Source organism: Malania oleifera, chromosome 1, assembly GCF_029873635.1.
Source record: "Malania oleifera isolate guangnan ecotype guangnan chromosome 1, ASM2987363v1, whole genome shotgun sequence".
NCBI classification, from domain to species: Eukaryota; Viridiplantae; Streptophyta; class Magnoliopsida; order Santalales; family Ximeniaceae; genus Malania; species Malania oleifera.
The window spans coordinates 28,352,387-28,376,149 of record NC_080417.1 but is presented as its reverse complement, the minus strand read 5'-3'; the positions used below and the strand labels follow the sequence as shown (position 1 = coordinate 28,376,149).

Sequence of the window (23,763 nt, the reverse complement as noted above, 5' to 3'; positions counted from 1 at the left end):
CAAATTCCTTCATCATGCTCATATGTGACCTGTTGATGTTCTCCATCAATTCCTCAAACCAAAGAGCCCTTGTTTGTGCGAACTTCTGAGTGTGCTCTTGTTTGAAGGTATTCTTCTCTGCATTTTTGATGAAGTTTTTTAAAAAAACCTTGTACAATTCCAATTTATGCCTTGGTTTGCCATTTGTAAAATTACGAACTTCTCTAGGGACTGAAGTTCAACTGTAATATCTTATACTTGATTGGTGATGAGGTGGTTTGCTGATGCTGGATGGAGAGAAATGCTGATATGATGTATATAACTGGCCTCAGATTGGGACAAGGGTGTTGTGGACAAAGGCATTAACGTAGAAAGTCTTGTTGAGTTGCCAGTTTTGGAACTTCTCTTAGAAACTTTGAACTCTTATAACTAGCAGACTAACTATCTGCATATGGAGCTGGCAGAGACCTGTGTTGCATTTAAGATTCACAGAATTGCCATTTCTAGTTTGGTGTTTATTTTGAAGGCTGAATTTCTTCTCTTGGTTAAATAAAGAAGCAAATGCTAATGCTATGGTGCTGTTTATTAATTCTCTGTGATTGAGGAATTTATTTGAACGACAAACAGAGCAGCTAAAACAAGGCCATTATTAACAACTAGACCCAACCTTCACAGAACACCATCTAGCAGCAGCTTCTTATCAAAAAGGGGGGAAAAAAACATTTATTAGGTAATCTTCAAGCCAAAATAGGGACCAAGTTCTCCAGATCAGGGTTATATAAGAAGTCCTATTAAAAAGCAACCACTCTTCTGTTTCTATCAAACTTACCATTTCCATTCCCCAAAGAAATCTCTATTTCTCTCATTATCTTCTACATTGAAGACTCCAGAGAATGTAAGCTTGATCCTCTGTTATCGTCTTCACTATTTGTTATTTATTTGATAAAAAGTATGCTGCTTAGAAATTTCTGGAGATTATTTTCCCTCTTGTTTCAAATATGATATATTTGTTAGAACCTGAAGCTTGATATATATTGTTGGCTCACAATCTAGCAGCTTAAGCTTTTAGATAAAGTGGTTGCTTAACATGGTATTAGAGCTGGTTACCAATTACTAGGAGGTCCTGGGTTCTAGTGTTGTTGCCCGCGATCATTGTGTGGTGTTTAAAAATTATTCTATTCCTTGTAATGGGTGTTATTTATTGTTTGTTTATTTCTCCATGTGCTATCAGGCTGCATGTGCTGGGGTGTGTTAAAGCTTAATAATATACATTGTTGGTTCACAACCTAACAGTTTAAGGTTTTAGGTAAGAGTGGTTGCTTAACAGAATCAAACAGCTGCTCTGATTCTACATATAGGATCCTTGTTTTTCATATCATAAATGAGTATTATGGTACTATCCTTAAAGTGCAGGTTTAATTTGAGACAAGAATGTTTTTTGTGTACGGTTTTACTGTCACATGGCTGATACCATTTTGTTATTTGAACACTTAGCTTGTATATTTTTAGAGTTCACTGAGCTGAGATGCTGTCGTTATATAGAGTTGTCATTTTTGGCTTCTTATGTTGGAGCTAATTAGTATCTTGCCGAGTCTTAATCATTTATCTCCTTTGTTCTGCATTATTGTTGTTACTACTCTTTGATATTTCTTGTACTATTAGGCAGATCCATATTCCCATTAAATTAGCTTAATATCTTTTTATCACTTCCGAGCATCTATTTTTTGAACTTCTTTCAGGTTTGGCACTTATAACTATGACTGAAGCACGGCTGTGGACGGATGGACGATATTTCTTACAGGCAGCTCAGGAGCTTAGTGATCAATGGAAGCTCATGCGTATTGGAGAGGACCCAGCTGTAGATACATGGATGGCTGATGTGAGTCACCATCTTCTTGAAGTTTATTTAGATATATGCTCTGTGATTAAGTTCTCGTGAATGTTTATTTTATGCAGATATATGGGACACCATTGGCCCTGTTTACTGAAGGAATGACATAGGGTAGAGATGAAGGGAAATTATAGACATGTCTTTATATGGGGTAATGGGGCCATAAAAATTGATGAGGGGTTGGAAGAAGCTTAAATGGTTTTCTCACCAGAGACAAATGACCGAAACATGGGCTTCATTCCTTGGTTCGTTTGCTTAATTAGTTGAACCCAAGCAAACATAGGCTCATCTTAGTAGGTTCGTGAGCAGAGATATTTTCCTCTCTCTGGTTAACATGTGCATCTAGAATCATATGAATCATTTGTTACTGTTTTATGTTGTGTTTGATGGTACCTTAGTAGGTTAGTAGCTAGATAAATTTAACAGCTGTGTGAGTTCTGCTACTGCTGTTATATTTTCTTTGCTTGCAATATGTGGTTTGACATGGAACAGGAAGTCGGGCAATGGATGAACCCTCGTGAAGGCTGATTGAGAAGAATTGGATTAAAGATGATTTTTGCCCAGCAAATATAGGGATTAATTTGGATTATGTGGTAGATGTCTTGAGTAGATTGATAGACAGAGTGGTGGATAGAGGCTTTGTGGGGTGGTGGTGTCTCATCTTCAGTTTTGCAGATGATAATATTCTTTTTTTAAATTTATTTTATTTTATTTTATTTTAAATTTATGGATCTTATAGGTTTTCTTGTTTAACTAGTAGAGGATTTAGTTGTAACTTTTATTTATTTTATTTTTTCTATAAATGTAGGTTGTGTTGTTGTAAGGTGGTTTATATGAATTTGAATGGAGAACATAACTTGTGTTCCTCCCCCTCCTCTCTCTCTCTCTCTCTCTCTCTTACATCATTTGGTATCAGACTCTGAATTCGATCTCTCTTTATTTCACTTCTACCATCTCACCTTCATTCTTTTCTTCCTCTTTCTTCCATTTCTGTTAATACCCAATATTCTTTCCCTTCTGTTGCCATAAGTAAAAAAAATTTCAAGTAAAAAAAATCTGAACTTCTCCAATATTTCCCCCACCTTCTCTCCTTTCTTAAATTTCAGTCTCCAGCAAACTGTCATTTTTTTTTTATAAATAAAATATGAAACTGTTTCAGTTCTTGTTCTCGTTTATCTTGTCAAGCCTTACACACAATCTCTGGTGCCATTGCGATCAGGTATCACTGACTGGCTGAAATCTGATGCGCTATTGCCACATGTTGATAAAAAATCCACCAGCCTCTGCTCTTTTTGATTGCTCATCTTCTTGTAGTTTTCAAGACATACTACTAGCATCATGGAATTGCCATCCTTGGGTCTCCAAGACAACCAAATAAAGTTGCTAGAAGTCATTGAGAAATGCTGCAGGCAAGGCCTTAACTTTGATTTTGATTAAAATTTTGAGGCTATACAATTACGGAAATTTTGATGGAAATTCTGATGTTGAAAAATGATGGAAATAAATACTGAAGGATGGAATTCTTTTATGAAACTTTAGAAATAGTTAATAAACAAAATAATGCAAGATTTATAACTAAAATATTATAAGTGAAATTCTTATAAAAAAAATATTATAAATAAAATACGTACATAATAATGCAAGATTTAGAACTAAAATATTATAAGTAAAATTCTTATAAAAAATATTATAAATAAAGTACATTAATGGCATGAATATGAAGATGCAATAATGTAATATATCATATTAAATATATTCAATAATATAAATGAAAATTATAAATTAGTTGAAAATGCTAATTTATTTTGCATTTACAGATAATTTACATGTAAACGGTCAAAGATAACGTTGTAGCTAATATTTAAATTTGGTTTTTTTTAAACACCATTTCACAACTCTAAAGCTGTCACTCATATCCTTTTTTGTGAGAATCTTTAGTTTTAATAAAAAATAATATTAAGAGAGAAATTTCAATTTGGGTTTTAAATTTCAAATTTTAATTTCAAGAAAATTTTATTTTTTAGTTAAAATTTGAGTAGGTTGATTAGTGGTGCTCAGGGCTTATGTGTGATTAGTTTAGAGTCTTAGTGTTGGTATTGTAAGGAAGAGGTTGTTGTGTCCCTTCTCAAGTTTCCAGATGCTATGCTCCTCCTCAAGCTAGTGCTGTGAAATTCTGGAAGGCATTAATTTTACTTTAAAAATTTGGGGTTGAAGACCAATGTGTCTATGAGTGGGGTGGTTGGCATAAAGTATAAACATGGGAGAGGTGAGTTAGAGAGATTGCTGTGGTAGGAGGCTCTTCCTTTTTAAATTTGGCCTTTTGAGTTATTTGGGTCTTCCTATTGTAGGTAATTCTAGCTCTCCTGCATTTTGGAAGCCAATGGTGGAGAGAGTGGGAATGAGGTTAGAGGGGTGGAAGAGGGCTTATTTAGCCATAGGGGGCTGTATTACTCTGATTTGAGCTGTTGTTTCTAGTTTGTCTATTTATTATCTCTTGTGGTTGCGTTCTTGCAAGGCTTATGTGAGATTTTGGGCTCAGGTATGGGGGATGAAAAAAGGGATCATCTTGTTGGTTGGGGTTAGGTTAGGAAACCTAAGTTTCATGGGGGTTTGGATCTTTTTAATAATTGTCCAAAAAAAAAGAGACATCCTTAGTTGGAAAATGTTTATGGAGGTTTCCCCTGGATGATAATTCTTTTTGGCACAAAGTTATTTGAAGTATGACATGCATTGTAATGGCTGGGATACTACAGGAAGTGGCAATGCTCTTCATTTCTTTTGTCTTTTTACTGTGTTCAAGTTGGCACTGGGAACTCCATCCGGTTCTAGGAGGACATTTGAGCAGGTGAGGTTTCATTGGAGGTGTTGGTTCCTTGTCTTTTTCAATTATCTTCTGTTCATAATGCTTGGGTTAGTTCTTTTTTTTTTTTTTTTTTTGGGGAAGAGGGGGAGCTCTCATTTTTTAGATTTTCATTTCTTCTAGAATCTCAATGAAAGTGAGGGAAATGAGTTCACTATTTTGATGGGTGTTGGATTTGTTTGTTCCTCGGATGATGATATTTGAGAATTTGGATTGGGGATTCTTCTGATTCTTTGACTACAAAATCCATCTCTTCTCTTCTCATTTGTCGAATCCTTCTAGATTCTTTTTGATAACAAAAGAAGAGATTTCATTAATAGATTAAGAATGTACAAAATGGAGAATTAGACATCTCCCTGTAGAAAATTTGGGACAGACCAGAAAAGAAAATACAGAAAAACAGCAAAAGGAAGAGAGAGAAGCAAAAAAAAGAAAAAGAAAAAAAGAAAACCATAGCACGTATAATCAAGCCGAGAGATATTGCTAGTCTCATGGAGTATAAGTTCACTCCTTTGAAGTGCCCATAACCAATGCAACAAAGCAACATCAAGTCATGAATCTTTCCCCTATCCAGCAAAAACTTCAACTTCTTCACTGAAAAAGATATGTGCCGCACATTCCAACCATAACCCTGATAGCACGGCAAAAAAAGACATTTCCATGATGCAGCCTTATCTTTTCTTCTTCCAGAACCACAAATGAAATAGCCAAAAATTCCTCCACCGAGTTTTAGCAAACCCAACTCTCCCAATAAACCAAATAACTTATTCCACACTCCTTGGGCAAAATCACGATGCAAAAAAATTGAGATGCTGTTTCTGAATAATTATGAAAAAGCACACAAACTTTTGGAAAAAATGCCTTCGATGGTCTCCTAATCTTGCAACAAGTTATCGCTATTGATTCTATTAAGCACAATCAACCAGATAAAAGCCCTGATTTTCAGGGGTACTTTTGTCCTTTCAAATAGTAATATTGTAACGTCCCGACCCTTAATACGGCCCCCGAGTGCTACTATATATGCATATACTGTACAAATCTTGCTGCATATACATGCATATACTGTACAAATCTTGCTGCATACATAACTACCCACCCTAAACAGGGACATATGTGTATTTGATAATGATCTGTACTCACATATATTGCAGAAAATATAAACATTCATATGGATTCTAATGTACTAGAGCATCTAACTGTTCCTTGCATACATTCATCAGTACGTAAAACATAAATTGTATCACATTCCCAAAAAGAAACCCATCTTGGCTAAACAACCCAGAAATCCTACAAAACTTATGTCAGCTAACCAGATGTTACGCTCCAAAGTCTTTCTAGAAGACTAGGACCAATTTCTTGTAACTCCTGAAACAAAGGTTGTAAGATTTGGGGTGAGACACTTTTCAGTAAGGAGGAAGATATTACATTAGTGTGTGACTGTTCAGTTATATTCTTGTTTGAAAACAGTTACATAGATTGCACATTATCAATACTGTAATGTATATAAATAGTACATATATAAATCCTTGATAATATAAAATCCAGCATCATTACAAGTGAGAGTTCCTGAGGTTAGGGTAGGGTATAGGCCCATACGTTGTACAATCCCTCCGCTTGGTACTCAGACCTGTGACTTTACCCAATAAAACGTTTAAATCATGTATATGTATATTTAGAACACCGTCTAGCTTGAAACTATCATAACTATGCTAGTTACTCCTCGTGACAAGGGTTGTGCAATAAGAAAACACTGATTGGGCCCTGTATGTACAGGCATTGTCAGGCATCATAACATACTGCAGTTCAACTTGGCCATCACCACCCTGATCCCTTTTGACCAGTGACCCTTCTTACCAAGCCTACTACTAGGTACCCACACTGAACAAAAACTACATGTGGTTGTACTGTACCTCTGTTTTGGTAATGGTGCCGAACCTACATAATATAAGCTTTTTAAGGCTTCATATACTATTGAGACAAGCTGCGGTCCCAATATCATATATACAATTTACATTAAAACATAATACCTGTGCAATTCCAGTATTTTCACAATCTCATTCATGCATACTTTCATTCATACTGTGGTAAAAACCGGCTCGTAATCTCTCGGTTTTACCCTTTTCTCATAGTTGACACGGTATCTAACCGGCACCGGTTTTCTGCATTCTCTGATAATCACTTGGAACCTTAGTCTCCATAGTTCATATACATACATCTCAAATCAGTATAGATTCTATTCATATCATACGTCACACTTATTTGGTAAATTATACATTTCATTTAAACTGGTTCGTAAAATATCATTTCTGCTGCTATTAAGAGTTTTAAGCATCTTCTACTTTAGTTTTAGTGCAAATCAAGTAGTTTAAGAAATTTGGAGATCATATGCCAAAAACCCATTTTTTTGCCAAAATCGTAAAATTGTGAAAACCGTAAGAATCGGCATTATTACCTGGTAAAACTTTGCAAATAAGCAGTCAGTAAGTACATATAAACATAAGCAACATATCCTGTGGTTTCTTTTTCTAAAAATAACTGATGTAAACAAATCCCCTTACCTTTATCCCGAAAACTAGAACATGAGGTTATTGATCCAAAGCTACGACACGGGATCCTCAAAGCCTAAAAACTGAAGAACAATACTTCAGTATTATTCAATCTACTACAGATCTACCAAAACGAAACGAATTTAGATCCTTACCTCGATTTTAGGGAAAAACCCGAAAATCTTCTAAATGATGATCTGATCCACTAAAACTAAAGAGATTCTCCTTCTAATCCACGCAGAAACTTCTGATCGTTGAAATGGACGACGAACGGTGAAGAATCGTAGAGAGAGAGAGAGAGAGAGAGCTTTTGGGTTTTCTTAACCCTTAAGCAACCAAAAATGATATTTATAAAGCCTTTGACTGAGTTAAATTCGTCAATGAGGCGGCGCCTTCGTCGACGAACCAACCACTCAGTTCATGGACGAAGCTCTATCTTCGTCGACGAACCCCATCCGGATATTTTCTTGGTTTGCTTGATATTTCTTCGTCGACAAAGAATTGAAGGGACTTCGTCGACGAATATACTGGCTTCGTCGATGAACCTTGCTGAAATTCCCTTTTTACCTTTTTTCTTATTTATTTTCCTTATTTACAGGTTTAGGTCTCTACAAATATAAAGAGGAAAAGAAGAATTAGAATGGTTCAAGAATTCACAAAATGATACATGAATACTCCCCCAAAGGATCCAAGGACCAAGAGTGAGAATCCACTCTAAAAAAAATACAAGTAGTATTCAACAAAATCAACAAAATCCTATCATTAAGGGATCTCTGAAAATGAAAATACCATGAAGGCAAAGGACTACTTGAATCAGCAACAAAATAAGAAAAAATAAGAAATGACACTATTTTGCCTTGCGCTCAAACATAAGAGATGTGGAAAAGAGGTGGACTAAACAATATTCCCTAACCAAATGTCTTTCCAAAATGAATATAGAAACTCCCTTCTCGCCAAAAATTTAGTATAGGGAATAAAAAGGGGATAAATGTGAGATAGATCTCCATGGGCTCTCCGAAGAACATCCAAATCCAAAATTGGTATCCCAACCATTCTGATTCAGCCCAAACTTGCTTTTAATGGCTCTATGCCAAAGGGAAAAATCCTCCAACGGAAACTGCCAAGGTCATTTAGCCAGAAGAGTAGTGCTTTTAGACACCAAATTTCCAATACCCAAACAACCTTCCAATTTTGGCCTACACATGGCATCCTAGCTCACCAAATGGTATTTATATCCTCGACCCTGGACCACAAGAAATCTCTAATAGTTTTCTCAATCTTACTAGCGATCCCCATAGGAATTTTATATATAGAGAGCGCTGGACAGACAAGGCTGGATAAGGTTGATTCTATCCCCAAGAAAGAAAAGATTCCCCCTCAAACCATGTAGATGTTTGGGCACCCTTTCCATTATTGGATCTCAAAAGTTCTCAGATCTAGGATTTCCTCCAAAAGGGTGCCTTAGATATAACCACACCCCACAACAGAGGACAACTCCCTAGATTGCTAGCTGGTATGTTAACAAAATTGAAACCATTCTTCCCCTCATAAATCTTAAGCCTATAAAAAAATATGGAGAAGAACCAAAATACTCCTAAAAGGAGGACTATGGTTATCTAAAAAGAAAATAGTGTAATTAGAAGGTGTGAGACCACTATGCCTTCTTTCTCAACTTTCAGACCTTTCACCAAACCCTCACTGTCCTATCCGCCAGTCTACTCAAAACATCAAATTGGTGGACTTGAACCTTGTTCCTAGATGACTTGACCAATTTGATTAGGCACTTGCCATCTATTTTCTTTATTCAACTCTATGAAAAAAATAGTTTCATTAATCCAGAGATTCCAAAAGAAAAAAAAAAAAGGGAGTTTACCCATACTGCCATTCTACAAAATGGTACATGAGATTTTCACCTCATATGGCTCCTTGTTCAATTCTTTCGAAGTCATGCGATCTCTTTCCTCGTTCACAAATCTCATCCCTTATTCCACCCCATCCACACTAGAACATATACAAAAGGGAAAAGTGAGTCACCTTGTCTAATATCCCTCGAGGTAATAAACTAGGATTTAGATTTCCCATTCACTATAATCAAGAAGAACACATTAGACATGCAACCCATCAACCACCGATGCCACCTCTCACCGAGCCCCTTCCTCACAAAAATTTTGTCCAAGAAACTCCAGCTAACTTTGTCATAGGCTTTCTCAAAATCCAATTTAAAAATGAACCCCTCCTTGTTTCTCCTTTGAATATCCTCTACTTCCTCATTTACAAACATACTTTGAGCCTTAGAAATGTTTGATCAAGCACTGCACTCAACGTATTATCAAATACTTTAGTGATGATCTTATACACGTTGGAAATTGGACTAATAGGTTTGTAGTCTACAATCTTGATATATCTCCTCTTGTTCGACACCAAAGTAATGGATGTGGAGTTAATACTCTTGCTTAAAATCCCATTCCATAGATTTCATTAAAGATCTTAAACAAATCTCCCTTAATCTCCTTAATCACTTCTCTAGAATCTTGAAAGAAGAGAATATTAAAACCATTTGGCCTTGGAGCCTTATCCCTCTCCATCCCAACCACCATCTCCATCCCAAACACAAAACCCCTCACTTCCGCCGCCTCCTCAAAAGTTCTCTCCAACTAGGACATTTGATCTCTAAAAACGGTATTCCACTCTAAACCCTTAATCATTGGTCTATAGGCATCCTCCTCAAATACTAGTTAAAATAGAAGTTGGTATCTTGTTGGCAATCCAACTAGGATTAGAGCTATCATCTCTTTCCCACATCCAATTTTCCAATCAGATTCTTCCTCATTTTTCGATTCGTTAGCATATGGAAAAATCTAGAATTGTAATTGCCATCTCAAACTCATTTAAACTTGGATTGTTGTCTCTAGCTTTTAACTTTCTTAAAAATCAAATCTTCTAGCTCATTCTTTAAATAGACCCTTTTCACCTCCTTACTCTTTGAGTGAACATCTTCGTCCTTTATTGTCTAACAAATCCAACTCCCCTAAAATATTGGTTGTTCTAATCCTAATATCTAAACACCTACCTATTCCATTCTTTCAACTTTCTACTACTTCACACCCCCTCTCTACATCCTCTCTCCTAGAGTTCCTCACAAACAGCTAAAAGATATCAGGATCTAACGATATATTTTCAAACCTAAAGGAAGTAGGTCCCCAAGAAACCTTACTAGATTCTAGCAAAAAATAGGAAAACAACTAGATATATGCCTAGGGAGAACAGTTTGGGAGAAATTGGAAAATTTGTCTTCCCACTCATTGCGGAGCAAAAACCTATAAAGCCTACTAAAAACTAGCGCCACCTACAAACTAAGAAGTAGCATTTCTGAAAAAGGGGGGGGGGGGATTTCTCAAATCACACCCTAATAAGCAAGTCAAAATGTTGTATGCTTGTGTCACCCTCCCATCTCTTTTTTTATCTTCTGGAAACCTAATCACATTAAAATCATCACCCACAATCCACCTAGGGATATAAAAGCCAAAAACAAAATAAATTTCATCCAAAAAAGAACCCCTGAGTTGGTCTAGCAGGACCATTTACTGTAGAGACCGAGCATCGACCCCTATCTCTCACTTCAACTAAGGGAGGAAGCGAAAGAAACTTAAAGCTAATTGCTCTAGAAATAGAACAAATGTCCCATATAACAAGAGTGCCCCTCGCCAAACCCTAAGAGGGTAAGAAGACCCAATTCTTTTAACACCTGTCCCAGATGCTCCTAACAACCTCCCATTTATAAGTTCCAATTTGGATTTGTGGGTTAGTACAATATAAAGGGAGTGCTCAGTCAAAACATCGATAATCAGACTCTTTTGCCAAAAATCCCATAAACCTCTTATATTCCAACTAATAATCTTTATAATTTAGCTCATTTACCATTCTTCCAACCACCATAATTAATAGAAGAAGCTAGGTTTTTTAACTCTTCTAAACCTTCTCAAGTCATCTAGGAGTTTTTGTGGGTCTATATAGTCTTTCTTATCACCCCCAAGCTAGATACATCTCCTTGGGAAGGACCCTCCCTTTGGCATAGAACATTAGAAGTGAGAATGGATTGGACAGGAAAGGGAAGAATACTTTTTCCAGATATAGAAGCACTTGGATCCTCCGTTGGACTTTTTTTTAGTTCATTGTTATCCCTCCCAACAAAGAAGAAATGTCTAAGATGTCCATCGGATTGATTATATGCTTGGGGGTCAGAAGACAAAGGCCCTTTACCAATAAAAGCTTTCATTTGATTAGAGTTGTGCTTATCTTCTTCACCTACTTGCGAAGTTTCAGAGCTCGAGTTAAGACAATATTTCTTAGGCTGCTGTGTTTCCTTTAAGGGGTCATGGTTTGGTACCAATAAATCGTCAATTTCAATTTCATAACCACCCCTAGAAAATTGCTACATTCCATCCTCCCCTTCAAATTAAAAATTCTCTCTCAATTGGTCAACCAACTTCTTAGAATCACACTAGTTACGCAATTCATCTTCCAAGTTGAAGGATGAATTCTCCTCTAATTGTTCCTCTACCGTAGCCCTCTGTTCCTTCCTAAGATCTGAATGTAGAGGAGAGAAGGGTTACTAATGGGGATGTTTTTTTTTTCGTCCAAGCTGTTTAAAGAAGCTCTTTAGAGGAAGTCTTTCTTCCTTCTGCTGCAATGGTTCTAAGTACGACAAGTACACCTTCCCTTATCGTCTTCTACGTTCTGAGTAGGAGACCCAACCTAACCCCCTTGGCCATTGACACAACCCAAGCTATCTTGGTTGAAAGGGCCCTTTGAGTCTATTTGTAAAGTCTCTTTGAGGCCCAATTCTTTATTTCCATAAAGGCTTGATATTTCCTCCTAGAGTGGGCTGGAATTATTAAGTTTCTAGACCATTTACAAACTAACCTTCTTGTCTCCACATCTATCAGGCTCAATTATGTTGAATTCTTGAAGTTCATTAACAAGTTTAAATTTGGAAGGAAAATCATCTTTATGCGAAAGATCCACACTTGAATAAGGAAATCTATCACTACAATTGCAGCCCTCAACTCAAGTCGCTGGAGCTTCTCTAGCAATGTTGGGGAACGATTGCCTCTCTAAATGCCCCTATGGAAGGCACTTGCTTTGTCCTTCCCTCATCACTTCAAACCAAAGGATGTATGAAGAACCACACTTTGTGCACCACAAATTAGGGTTTTTGTTGCCAACACCTAGTTCATGCCTCACATTAATGTCTATCATTGCCCTATCATTGCCGCAAGGAAACATCACCATCTTGCTCTCTTGTTGCCTTCTAGAATTCTTAGATCTTGGGTATGCCTTCCTTTGGAGACCTTCTTATGCATAGGAATCTGCCCCTCCTATTCAAACGCAAACTCATGCCAACCTCTTCTCTTCCTTTGAGAATGAGACACCCCTGCCTCCACCACCTAAAGATTCGAATCCTTGGATTCCATAACAAAGCACAGTTAGCAACCTCAAAACCCATAAGAATTCCTCATTCTTTAGTAGGATAAAGGAAACAAACCTTCATGAAAATTTGAAGAGGGAATATGCACAAGAATCAATATGATCCATGTTAAAAACCTTTTGATCAACCCTAATCATGGAGTGCGCTCACATAGCTTGAACTTGAAAGTTTGGGTTGAAGGAAGCTAGTAATAGAATTTGGTTTAGGAATATCTGAAGTCACACGGTCGCACCTATGGTCACAGGTAAGAGACTAGTGAAGAGAGAAATCCAAGAGGACCATCGTGAGTGTCGTATAACACTATGTTGGTGAATCCTTCTAGATGTCCTCTTTTTCTTTTGAATAATGGCAATACGCACAAGAATCAATATGATCCATGTTAAAAACCTTTTGATCAACCCTAATCATGGAGTGCCCTCACATAGCTTGAACCTGAAAGTTTGGGTTGAAGGAAGCTAGTAATAGAACTTGGTTTTGGAATATTTGAAGTCACACGATCGCACCTATGGTCACAGGTAAGAGACTAGTGAAGAGAGAAATCCAAGAGGACCTTCGTGAGTGTCCTATGACACTGTGTTGGTGAATCCTTCTAGATTTCCCCCTTTCTTTGAATAATGTTATTTGGAAAGTTAGGCCCTTCAAAATTCGGGCTTATATTTTATGTGGACTTTGGTTTTTAATTGGATTAATGCTAATGATATCTTGGAGGTAAGGAGGAGTTATAAGATATTTGCATTTTGCATTTGGATTCTGTCATGTGGTTGTGGAGCTTTTGGGAATCTTTTTTCTATTTTTAAAGAGGATGTCAGTTTTACCACATGACTAGAGGCATTTTGGATGTTGAAGTTTTGGGGTTTTGAGAGGTGTAAGAAAGGAAGGGTGTTATGGAGGTGTGTTGTATTGGAGAGAGGTTTTATTGTAGCTATATGTTTTGGTTTATGTAGGAGGATGTCATGCTTTGTTGTAATTCCTTCTCTTTTCTTTTAATGATACTCTCTCTCTCTCTCTCTCTCTCTCTCTCTCTCCTATCTGAAGAAAAAGACTTGTGGATGGAGTACCGCTATGGATAATTCCTGGCAATCATATTCTACTCAAAGATCTACAAATTAAGGATTTGTCTTCCGAAAATTTGATAACTTGGGAATTTGAGTTAATTTAGGGTGTTTTGGATATTTAAGTTATTTTAGGGTTTTAATTTGATATTTAATTGTTTTGAGTTCTTTTATAATTTTTGATTAGTTTGGGGTATTTTATAAATTTTTTTGTTTTATCTTTAGGTTTCATTGTTGCCTATAAATATAGGCTTGGGCTTATGATGTAAGGGACTACCGAATTTTGGATAATCAAAGATTAAATCTCTTTACATATTCTTTTTATCTTTTCATATTCCTCTCTCTCTCTCTCTACTTGATTTGCCATTAGGTTTGCATATTAAATTGATTTCTTGTTTGGAAGACTGGTTACTTTCTAGGCAACCATATTGTGCTCACAGATATACAAATTAGAGATTTGTCATCATTTGGAAAATCTAATATCTTGGGAATTTTAGTTAATTTAGGCTTGGAGGGTATTTTTGCTATTTTTGAGTTTTATTTTGATATTTAATTTTTTTGGTGTTTTATAAATTTTGGTTAGTTTGGGTGTTATTTTATTATTCTTTTATCATTTATCTTTAAGGTATAAATATATGTTGATGTAGGTGATTATTGAATTTTGATGATAAGAGATTGAATTGCTTTACTCTCTCTCTCTCTCTCTCTCTCTCTCTCTCTCTCTCTAACACACACACACACTGTAACTTCTTTTTAAGATTTTCATGAATACGCTTCCATTTCTTTCTAAAAATGACATATTGACAATTTAAAATGGAAACAAGTAATTGGCAGAAATTCGTGGGCCTTCTTTTCAAATCCTAATAAATATTGTCCTTTTTACTTTTCTTTTTGAGAAAATATTTTTAAATCAATTATTATGAATGATTGGTGGAAATATGTGACCTTTTTGCATCAAAAGAAATTTTTATTTTTAGAAAACTCATATTTTTTAGAATTTAAAATCATTAGAAGTCCTATATATATATATATATATATATATATATATATGTATGTATGTATGTATGTATGTATGTATGTAACAATTTTCTCACTATATTTTTGTCATCTGTTCTATCAGAATTTGCCAAAAGATGCAGCTATTGGTATCGATCCTTGGTGTGTATCTATGGACACTGCACAAAGATGGGAGCGTGCTTTTGCCAGCAAACAACAGAAACTAATTCAAACATCCACAAATTTGGTAGACGAAGTTTGGAAAAATCGTCCGCCAGCTGAAACTAATCCTGTTATTTTGCAACCAGTAGAATTTTCTGGCCGTTCTACTGCAGAAAAGTTGAAGGATTTGAGAGAGAAACTCATACAGGAGAAAGCTTGCAGTATAATTATCACAGCACTTGATGAGGTACCTTTATCTCATCCCTCATCTGTTGATCTCATCTCTCATACTTTCTTGAGTTTGAGAATTTATTTTCTGGGCCTTATTTCAGATTTCTCTTCTTGATTTCGTTGTCTTTTTAATTTATAATTCCTTCCATGCAGGTTGCTTGGTTGTATAATGTTCGTGGAGACGATGTGCCCTATTCTCCAGTTGTTCATGCATTTGCTATCGTAACATCTGACTTAGCCTTCTTTTACGTGGACAAGAGGAAGTTGTCTTTGGAGGTTAGTTTCCATGAGTATTAATCATTGACAAATGGATGCGAAGTAAAAGATAAACTCAAATCAATTATTTGAAGTGAAAATCTGCTAGGTAGACATAGCTTGTTTCATTTTTTGTTTTATGTGTCTTGATTCTTTTGCAATGTTTGGTAAATGATATATTTTCTGGAAAATGGATGGATGTAAATTGTAGAAAGGAGATGGGTCAGGGAAGCTCTGGTTATTTTGCAATTCTGTATGACAGAGCTTTCTAAGATAAATTGCTTGGAAGTTGGAGCATGTTACTGTTGATTTATGTGTGACGTTCCCAATCTAGAGTGGGAAAATATTTGGGCTTTCTTTTGACTTGAAACTTAAGAACTTCTGATGTTGGAATTCCTTTCTATTTAAATGCAAGGCAGATAATTTGAAGGGGAAATATACTTAATTGATTTGCTTTGAGTATGGTGTAAATTGATGTGATTAATGTAAATATGAGAGGCTGCATGATAATGCAACCTTAATCTGTTACTATTTTAATATGGAAAGCTTTGCTATTTACATTAGGAAACTACTTACATTGGACATGGCCATTAAAAAAGCACATGCTTAAGAGTCTACAGTTGAGGATGTCCTTGGTTTTGTGAAAGTTGGACTTACCAAACGAAATAATTGTGGAATTAGGGACCTTGGTTAGTCAAGAGAGTTGTGGAGTTTAGTAGTTTGTAAAGTAGGAAAGAGTGTTGGAGATTATTTGATCTTCGATTATCTAGAAGCTTGCCAATACTTGGGGATTTTCATTTCCAATTTGTCTCATGAAATTTTCTTGATGTGGGACTTCCCAGCTCCCGCAAAAATTCAAGGGTTACTGTTTGCATAGGGAATTAAAAAATAACTGAGTTTAGGGTTGGATTGGGGTCTAATAGGAGTTATATCTACTTGCTGGGGTAAGAAAGTACAGTAAAAAGCATTTGAGAAACCAAATATGTATTAGAAAAAAGGATAATTGCTAGGATGATAATCATAAATCCATTGATACCATGTGACTGCATAAGGCTAAGAGCATGGTTCATGGGTCTGGCACAAACTTTTCTGTGGACACAGGACAACCCTATCCAAGCCAGCAAAGGAGTAGCTTCTGTTTAGCAGCTATAGATTTTTCAGTATATAGGTTATATTTTGTTTTGTGTTTTCAAGGTTTTGTGGCTCCTGGAATTTGTATTTAGGGTTAGGGTTGGTCTGGAGTCCTAGTCTCTTCTGCCCAACCATATTCCCTGCTTCCTTCCTCCTGGTCCTGGTTGTATTTATCTTAGCTAACTGGTTGGGTTACTCAGGCCTACAACATGGTATCAGAGCAGTCAAAATATTCAAATCTGAGCAATCTGATTGTTGTTTGGTCTCTTCTCTTCTTTTTTACTTTTTCCAGTTCTGAATTAGAAATCTCTCTGATTTGAGAGTTGTTTAGGCCTCTTTTTTCTGCTGTTCAGTTGTGTGCATCCTTTATTGGGTGCTTTCCATGTGCTGTTACCATTTTGACATTTCCTTGGTTGGTTGTGACTTGTGATGCAATGACACTGTTTTGATGTTGTTCTTGTGCTTCCTTGTTCTTGAGTAATTGCCTGCAAAGTGCAAACATCTATCAACTGCTGGTGGGTTTTTGATTGGTGTTTGATAACTATATCTCCTGTTCATGACTGCACTTGTTTCTAGCTGCTGCCTGGTTGTGTTTGTATTATTTGTACTGTTGTTTGAGTGCCTGGGACTTTTGGTTGTGATGTGCTCTGTTCTGTGTGGCTATGGCTGATTTGGCAGGCTTTCTTATGCCTTTGATTCCTCTTTGGATGCTGTAACTGCTGTTTTGTGGTCATGGCTGCTGCTTGAAGTCCTCTAGTGCTGTTGTGTTCTGCTTTGTGCTGCCCTTATTTTCTTTTGTTGCTTAGGTGTGCTGGTTTGTGTCTTTTCTGGTTCCTGCTGGTCTTTGGTGCGGTTGGTTGTTTCGATTTACTTGGCAGCATATTTCATGTGTGCTGTGATGTTATTGGCTTCAGTGGATAAGAGTTCAGCTGATAGAGTGAATGTGCATATTACAGCCGTAAAATTGGCTGGCTCTGCAGCTTCTGCCAATTATTGTCTATAATTGCAAGTTGTCGGGGGTTCATTGATGCAAAAAGAAAAACTAAATATTTGGTGCAGGATCCCCCACCTCATGACTCAAATGATTATGAGTGGATGGAAGAAAAATGATAGTGGTAATGTGATGTTTCACTGAACTTCCTAGGGATTGTGGAATGATCTTCTTGAAAGTAACTCCTATGGTAGGAATCAAACTCATATTTTTTGACTTGTATAAGTACTTCAAGTTTTATTGGTTGAATAGATCTATCAGAAAATAATACAGTGCTCTAAAGGATATTTGGGAGTAACTAAATATCAACGATAAGTGCACATGCTTGAAAAATATTGAATTTGAGATGCTTAAGAATCAATGGGCAAAATTGTTAACTGCCAATTTTTTGTCTGATTTGACTCCTGGTCTTCAAACAGTTGCGTGATCAAATCCTGAGGAACCTGTACCCTCTATAACTGAGGGGTATTCTAGAAATCAAAGGATCACCAAATATGATCCTAGCTCTGCTCAAGCTTCTCCTAAGGATGGTTCAGCTACAGTTGGTGCGACCCCTGGTTGTGGGAAAGTTAATATTGGTGGTCGTGGTTGATGTTTAGGGGGGAGTCTGAGAAAGAGGTATTGGTTGCTCCAATAGAGGTGCTGGTCATGTTGGTAGTAGTGTTTGCGCTAACTGCGGGAAGGAAAACCACATTGTTGATCATTGTTGGGATCTTGATGGGAAACATGGAAAATCAACAAATCTTTTTTAGTGGTAATCTTGATGCTGATCCTTCCGGCACATCTGATTGGGGTGACTACATCATCCACTGTGTTCTCAGAGGAGTATAACAACAGTTCAAAAATTTTAAACTAGGGTTTTTACTGCATCAAGCACAGCTGTGGCCCCCTTAGATACGACAAGGCTTCTAGCCTCTTGGTCCTCTCGTCCTTGGGTTATTAATTTTGCTCCCGTATGACAAGACTTAAATTATTTCAGTTCAAAAAAACCTAATACTCAATATTCTAGAAACACTGATATGTCTATTAGGCTAAATATGTCGAAGATCCACTAGGCCTTACCTTGGAGTTTTGCATGCAAGCAATTCTTGAGTTTATTTTATCTGGCTCTCGAATATGTCATTAGCTTAGCTTACCTGCAACAATCATTTGAAATTTAGCATGCTTCAAGTTAGAGAAATCTTAATGTAAAGGTTTATAAGTATCACCAAATATGATATCATCACATAAATTTAACAAGCAAATATTACAATTTCTAGATTTTGTACACATGGTTTTATTAGCATTCCTCTAGCAAATCTGTTATCAATTACAAACCCTTATCAATTAAAAAGTTATATCTGTCATACTAAGTACATGTGGCTTGTTTCAAACCATAAAGTTCTTTTAAAAGTTTGTGAACATGATCATGAAATTATTTATTTTCAAAACTAGGAGTTTTTTTTTTTGTTTTTTGTTTTTTGTTTTTTACATAAGCTTCCTTTTCAATGAAACTATTTAAGAAGGCATTTTTTTTACATCCATGTAATAGATCTTAAGTTAATTGAAGAAAATGCCCTTGGATCACATGAATTGGCGGAAAAGGATTCATATAGCCATTATAGCGATCCCACATAGTGGGACTTAAGGGCCTGTCGTTGTTGTTATTGTTGTATTTTTTTGCGTCCATTTAAAAATTTTAAAAGCATGCAAATGCATGTAAGATGCTAATTCCTTCATCATAATCAATGCCTTGTTCTTGAGTATAGCCTTGTGCGACTAACCGTGCTTTATTTCTAATTATAGTACCATTTTCTTTAAGCTTGTTTCTGAAACTCATTTAATGCCAATAATTACATGATTATATGTTTTAGGAACAAGTATCTGCCCATTATTTATTTTGAATCGATTTTATATATCTTTCCTAACATTCATCCAGAACTCATCAAGTTCAGCATCTTTAGAAGTTTTAGGTTCTAAAAATGCGGAATATGTGCATAATTATTGCCAAATTGTCTAAGAGAGGACCTTTTTTGTATACCTGCATTTGGGTTACCTATGATTCAGTTGGTCTAGTTGTAGGTGTCCTATTCTCTTGGCATTTCTGTCTATGAGTTGACTTGTTTGACATGTAAGTATTTTATGAGTTGACTTGTTGCTATGTTGTTTTCTAGTCATCTTAGCATGTCATGGATTGACTTGGGCCACGGCTTATGTTGTTCTTCCTGCTCTGTTAGAATGTTTACTCAAGTTGCGTAGCATGTTATGAGTTGACTCAAGCTGCTGCTTATTCTTTTCTTCTGGTATGTCAGCATGTCATGAATTGACTCAAGCTGCATGATGTAGGACGAGAAGAGAGACCTTGGGAAGATCCATGTTGGAGACTACTCAAGAAGAATTAGCTTGGTAATTGTAGGGTTTATTAGTAGTTTACTATGTGTTTAGTTTTAAAGATAGTGTTATGTGTATTTGGAAGCTTGTTTGTAATATTTGTGTATTCTAGGAGTATGTTTATAATGTTATGTAGTTTTTGGGGTAAGTGTGCTGGCCAAAAGGATTCCAGTTGTCGGCCCCCTTGAATCCCTTACTTTTGGTGATTTTCTTAACACGCCGCCACCACCACTAAACTCCTCATTCTCTAATCACCCGTCGACCAAGGTTTCATTGCTGGAGGTGCACGGGCCCCACACACTGGCCACCTGTGACTGGGAAACTTCCTTAGTTCTCTGCAATTTCCAGTCTTGCGAAAAATTGCTTTATTCATGAGATTTCAATTTTCTCCATGATATTTTGATCTGCAAGCAGGGTAGCTTAGGCGCAACGGTAAGGTTGTCGCCATGTGACCTGGAGGTCACGAGTTCGAGGCGTGGAAACAGCCTCTTGCAAAAATGCAAGGTAAGGTTGCGTGCTATAGACCCATTGTGGTCCGCCCCTTCCTCGGACCCTGCATACGCGGGAGCTTTGTGCACTAGGCTTCTTTTTTTTTTTTTTTAATTTAATATTTTGACCTGCAAGGAGATATTTTGTTGTGGACACAATATATGGCAAGCAAGCACGATGATTTGGCATGAAAGCCCTAGAAATTGTCGCTGCCAGCATAAAAAATCAGGTTTTATTGCTGTAATTTGTGAGTTTTATTTTTGAATTTGTTTCATTTCAGCAGGACAATCAATTTAAAGGTAAATTGAAGATAAGTTTTTGAGAAATTGGGAGTAAGGCTTATGGGAAATCGTGTTAAAGGACTTTCAGTGATATATAGGTGCAGTATATATATGCAAAAATCCAGCAATATGGTGACAAATTATTGGACAAAGGAATGCCATTTATCATACCTTGGGCACAATTTCAAGCTTTTCCACACATTTCTCAAGTGTGGAGGAAATGTATGCAAATTCATCATTGATGGAAGATGTCCTATGAACGTGGTTTCTAGAAATGGAGTCACTCACATGCAACTTCATTCAGAACCTCACCCACAGCCTTACGAGATATCTTGGATTGACAACATTACCATGCATGTTTGTGAAAGATGTTTAGTTCCTATCCAAAGTGTGACTATTTTGATAATGTTTGGTGTGACATCATACCCATGAACATTGGCCATGTACTACTTGGTCTCCTTGGTTGGATGATTTGGGTGTGACTCAAGGACATGAGAACACATGTCTTCCACTGTAATGGTAAAATGATCATTTTGAAGCTTGCTCTACCAATCGACCAACACAAGGAATCAGGCACAATTAGTCAACTTGAAGACACTACAAGGAAGGAAATGAATGTGTATGAAGACATCCAAAGTCTTTTAGACATACTAATTGTTGAGTTTGTCATTCTTGATATAAGTTCATTGATGCTAACTCTCAAGTCAAGTCTATGGTATTGCCAATGGAACATTGTCTCTTGCATCTCTCAAGTGCTGGCTTTTGAATAATCCAAGTTTAACATTTCAAAATTCGTGGCTGAATTTTTTCTAGCTGGGGGAGAGTTGATGTAGGACAAGAAGCAAGACCTTGGGAAGATCCATGTTGGAGACTACTTAAGAAGAATCGGATTGATAATTGTTGGGTTTAATTAGTAGTTTGCCATGTGTTTAGTTTAATTAAGATAGTGTTATGTGCATTTGGGAGCTTGTTTGTAATATTTGTGTATTGTAGGGGTATGTTTGTAATGCTATGTAGTTTTAGGGGTATATGTAATTTCATATGTTTAGAGGCTTTCTTATAAATAGTGTGTGAAAGCCATGTTTTAAGGGGTTGTTGATGAATTTGAATTGGAATTGAATGTGAGTTTCCCCTTGGTTTCTCCTCTCTCCTCCCTTCCCCTTCTTTTCTTCTAAATTCTCCCATGGCTGCAGAACCTGGATGCTGTCCCTGCATCACTGCGGCTCTTTGCCTCTTGTGAATGAGATATCATTTTTATTTTGTTCAAGAGTCACATGTACACATGCAAGGTCATCCAAATACACTTCCTTTTTCTATAATTAATGTTCTTTTATTAAGAATTCTACAAGAAGAGGAAGAGTTCTTTTGTTCAAGGGACACATTTACATGTGCAATATTGTTTTTCATGCATGAAACTTCAACTGTGCATCTTTGCTCTTATTATGGGATATGGTAAACACGTACACACATTTTTTTTTTGCTGCTCCTTTTTAGGCTCACTCTTTGGAAATTTTTCAAAGAATTTTGTTGTCGGTTGTCACCTCCAGATGGACTGCTGAGCAGCACTTTTGTAGTTTTTAGCCATTTACTGGAGGACGTCTCGTTCTCCATAGTGTGTATTTTAGTTTTTTTTTTTGGATAAGAAAAATACATTAATAGAGTAAAATAAGTACAATAAAGGGAGAACAACCTCCAAAGAGCAACCATAAAAAACTGGAGAATTACGGTAAATTACATTAATGCTGTGTCCCAATAACCAACAAGATTGGGCAGCGAAAAACCCCAAAAAAACCTGAAGGAATGGCCTAGAGAGAGGCCAAGAAATGAAATAATAGTTGCTAAGCATAGTCCTTCCTGTTCTTTCCGAAACCCCAATCTCTGACAAGAAAAAATTCACCCCCATTGCCCATGGTGTAGGATCCTAAGCTTCACCAACAAGAAAATAGAGAACTCCAAAGATGGATTGCCACCTTGCAATGAAGGAAGAGGTGTGCAATTGTTTCTTTGGACATCTGGAACTTATCAGGGCTGAGAGCCTTGTAGGGCCTTTTAGTTCTATTGAGTCACCCAGATGAAAATCTGAATCGTGAGGAACCTTATCCTTCCAAATGACGTGGGACCAAGGGAAGAAATTGGGGAGGGAGATTTGAGGAGGTGATGGAAGAAATATTTAGTAGAAAATAGAACTGAAGAATTACTTCCAAACCCTAACATCTCCCATATTGGTCCAGCATTAAATAAGGTGGTAAGCTTATCGACCTTTCTTTCATTGTGATTCCTAGAAAATGGAAATCTCAAGAACAACACCACCCACTCCCACCCACCACCCCACCACCCCCCCCCCCCCAGGGAAAAGAATAAAAAACTGCTAATAGGTGCATTGTGAAGGGTAGAAAGCTAAACAAACAGAGGTTCCACCAACACTGGTGAACCCTCACACACCTAGGTGTCCTCCCAAAACCAAATGTTGTTGCCATTGTCCACTTTGAAATGGGTGAGGGGAGGGAAAAGGAAAAGACAAGCAATCTGGGACACAAACTTCCTGGGACTTGCATGAGAAACAATGCAACTTCCTCAAGAGTAGAGAATCCACCCATTTTGATGAACCCCGTACTCTTATCACCTTTTAGTTTCTTTTATAATGTCTTAGTTTTCCTTAATTTTAAAAAAAAACTCTATAACCCTTGCTGTGCAAAGAATAACCAAGAAAAATACCTTGATCCATTTTAAATCAAACTTATTTTTCATCTCTTTCTAATTTAATATAAAAAAATTTGCAACCAAATATATGAAATAAGTTATTAAAATTTTCTGTCATGCAGAAGTTTATAGGGATTTATTTAGCAATGGTCTAACAAGGTGCCATTTCAGTCAGTGTCATGTTTTTACGTTATATAAGACCATTTTGTTGAGTTGTAATAGGCATAAAAATGATGTCCGATTTCATATTACAAAAACTGGAGAGCTCCTTATTTTCAAATTCTTTATCATGATCACTTATTACTAGTATTGCAATCAATTTATTTTGCATATTTATACAA

The 23,763-nt window shown here is 36.6% G+C and overlaps 1 protein-coding gene across 1 annotated transcript in view; it reads left to right on the top strand.

The window, feature by feature from the left end:
• The window catches only part of LOC131151807 (aminopeptidase P1), a 73,022-nt gene that overhangs the window by 7,985 nt on the left and 41,274 nt on the right, over positions 1-23,763 (top strand). Inside the window, exons 3-5 of the mRNA XM_058103230.1 lie at positions 1,719-1,858; positions 14,937-15,221; positions 15,359-15,481. Of these exons, the coding sequence (XP_057959213.1) occupies positions 1,719-1,858; positions 14,937-15,221; positions 15,359-15,481 (548 nt within the window). The remainder of the gene's footprint in view (positions 1-1,718; positions 1,859-14,936; positions 15,222-15,358; positions 15,482-23,763) is intronic.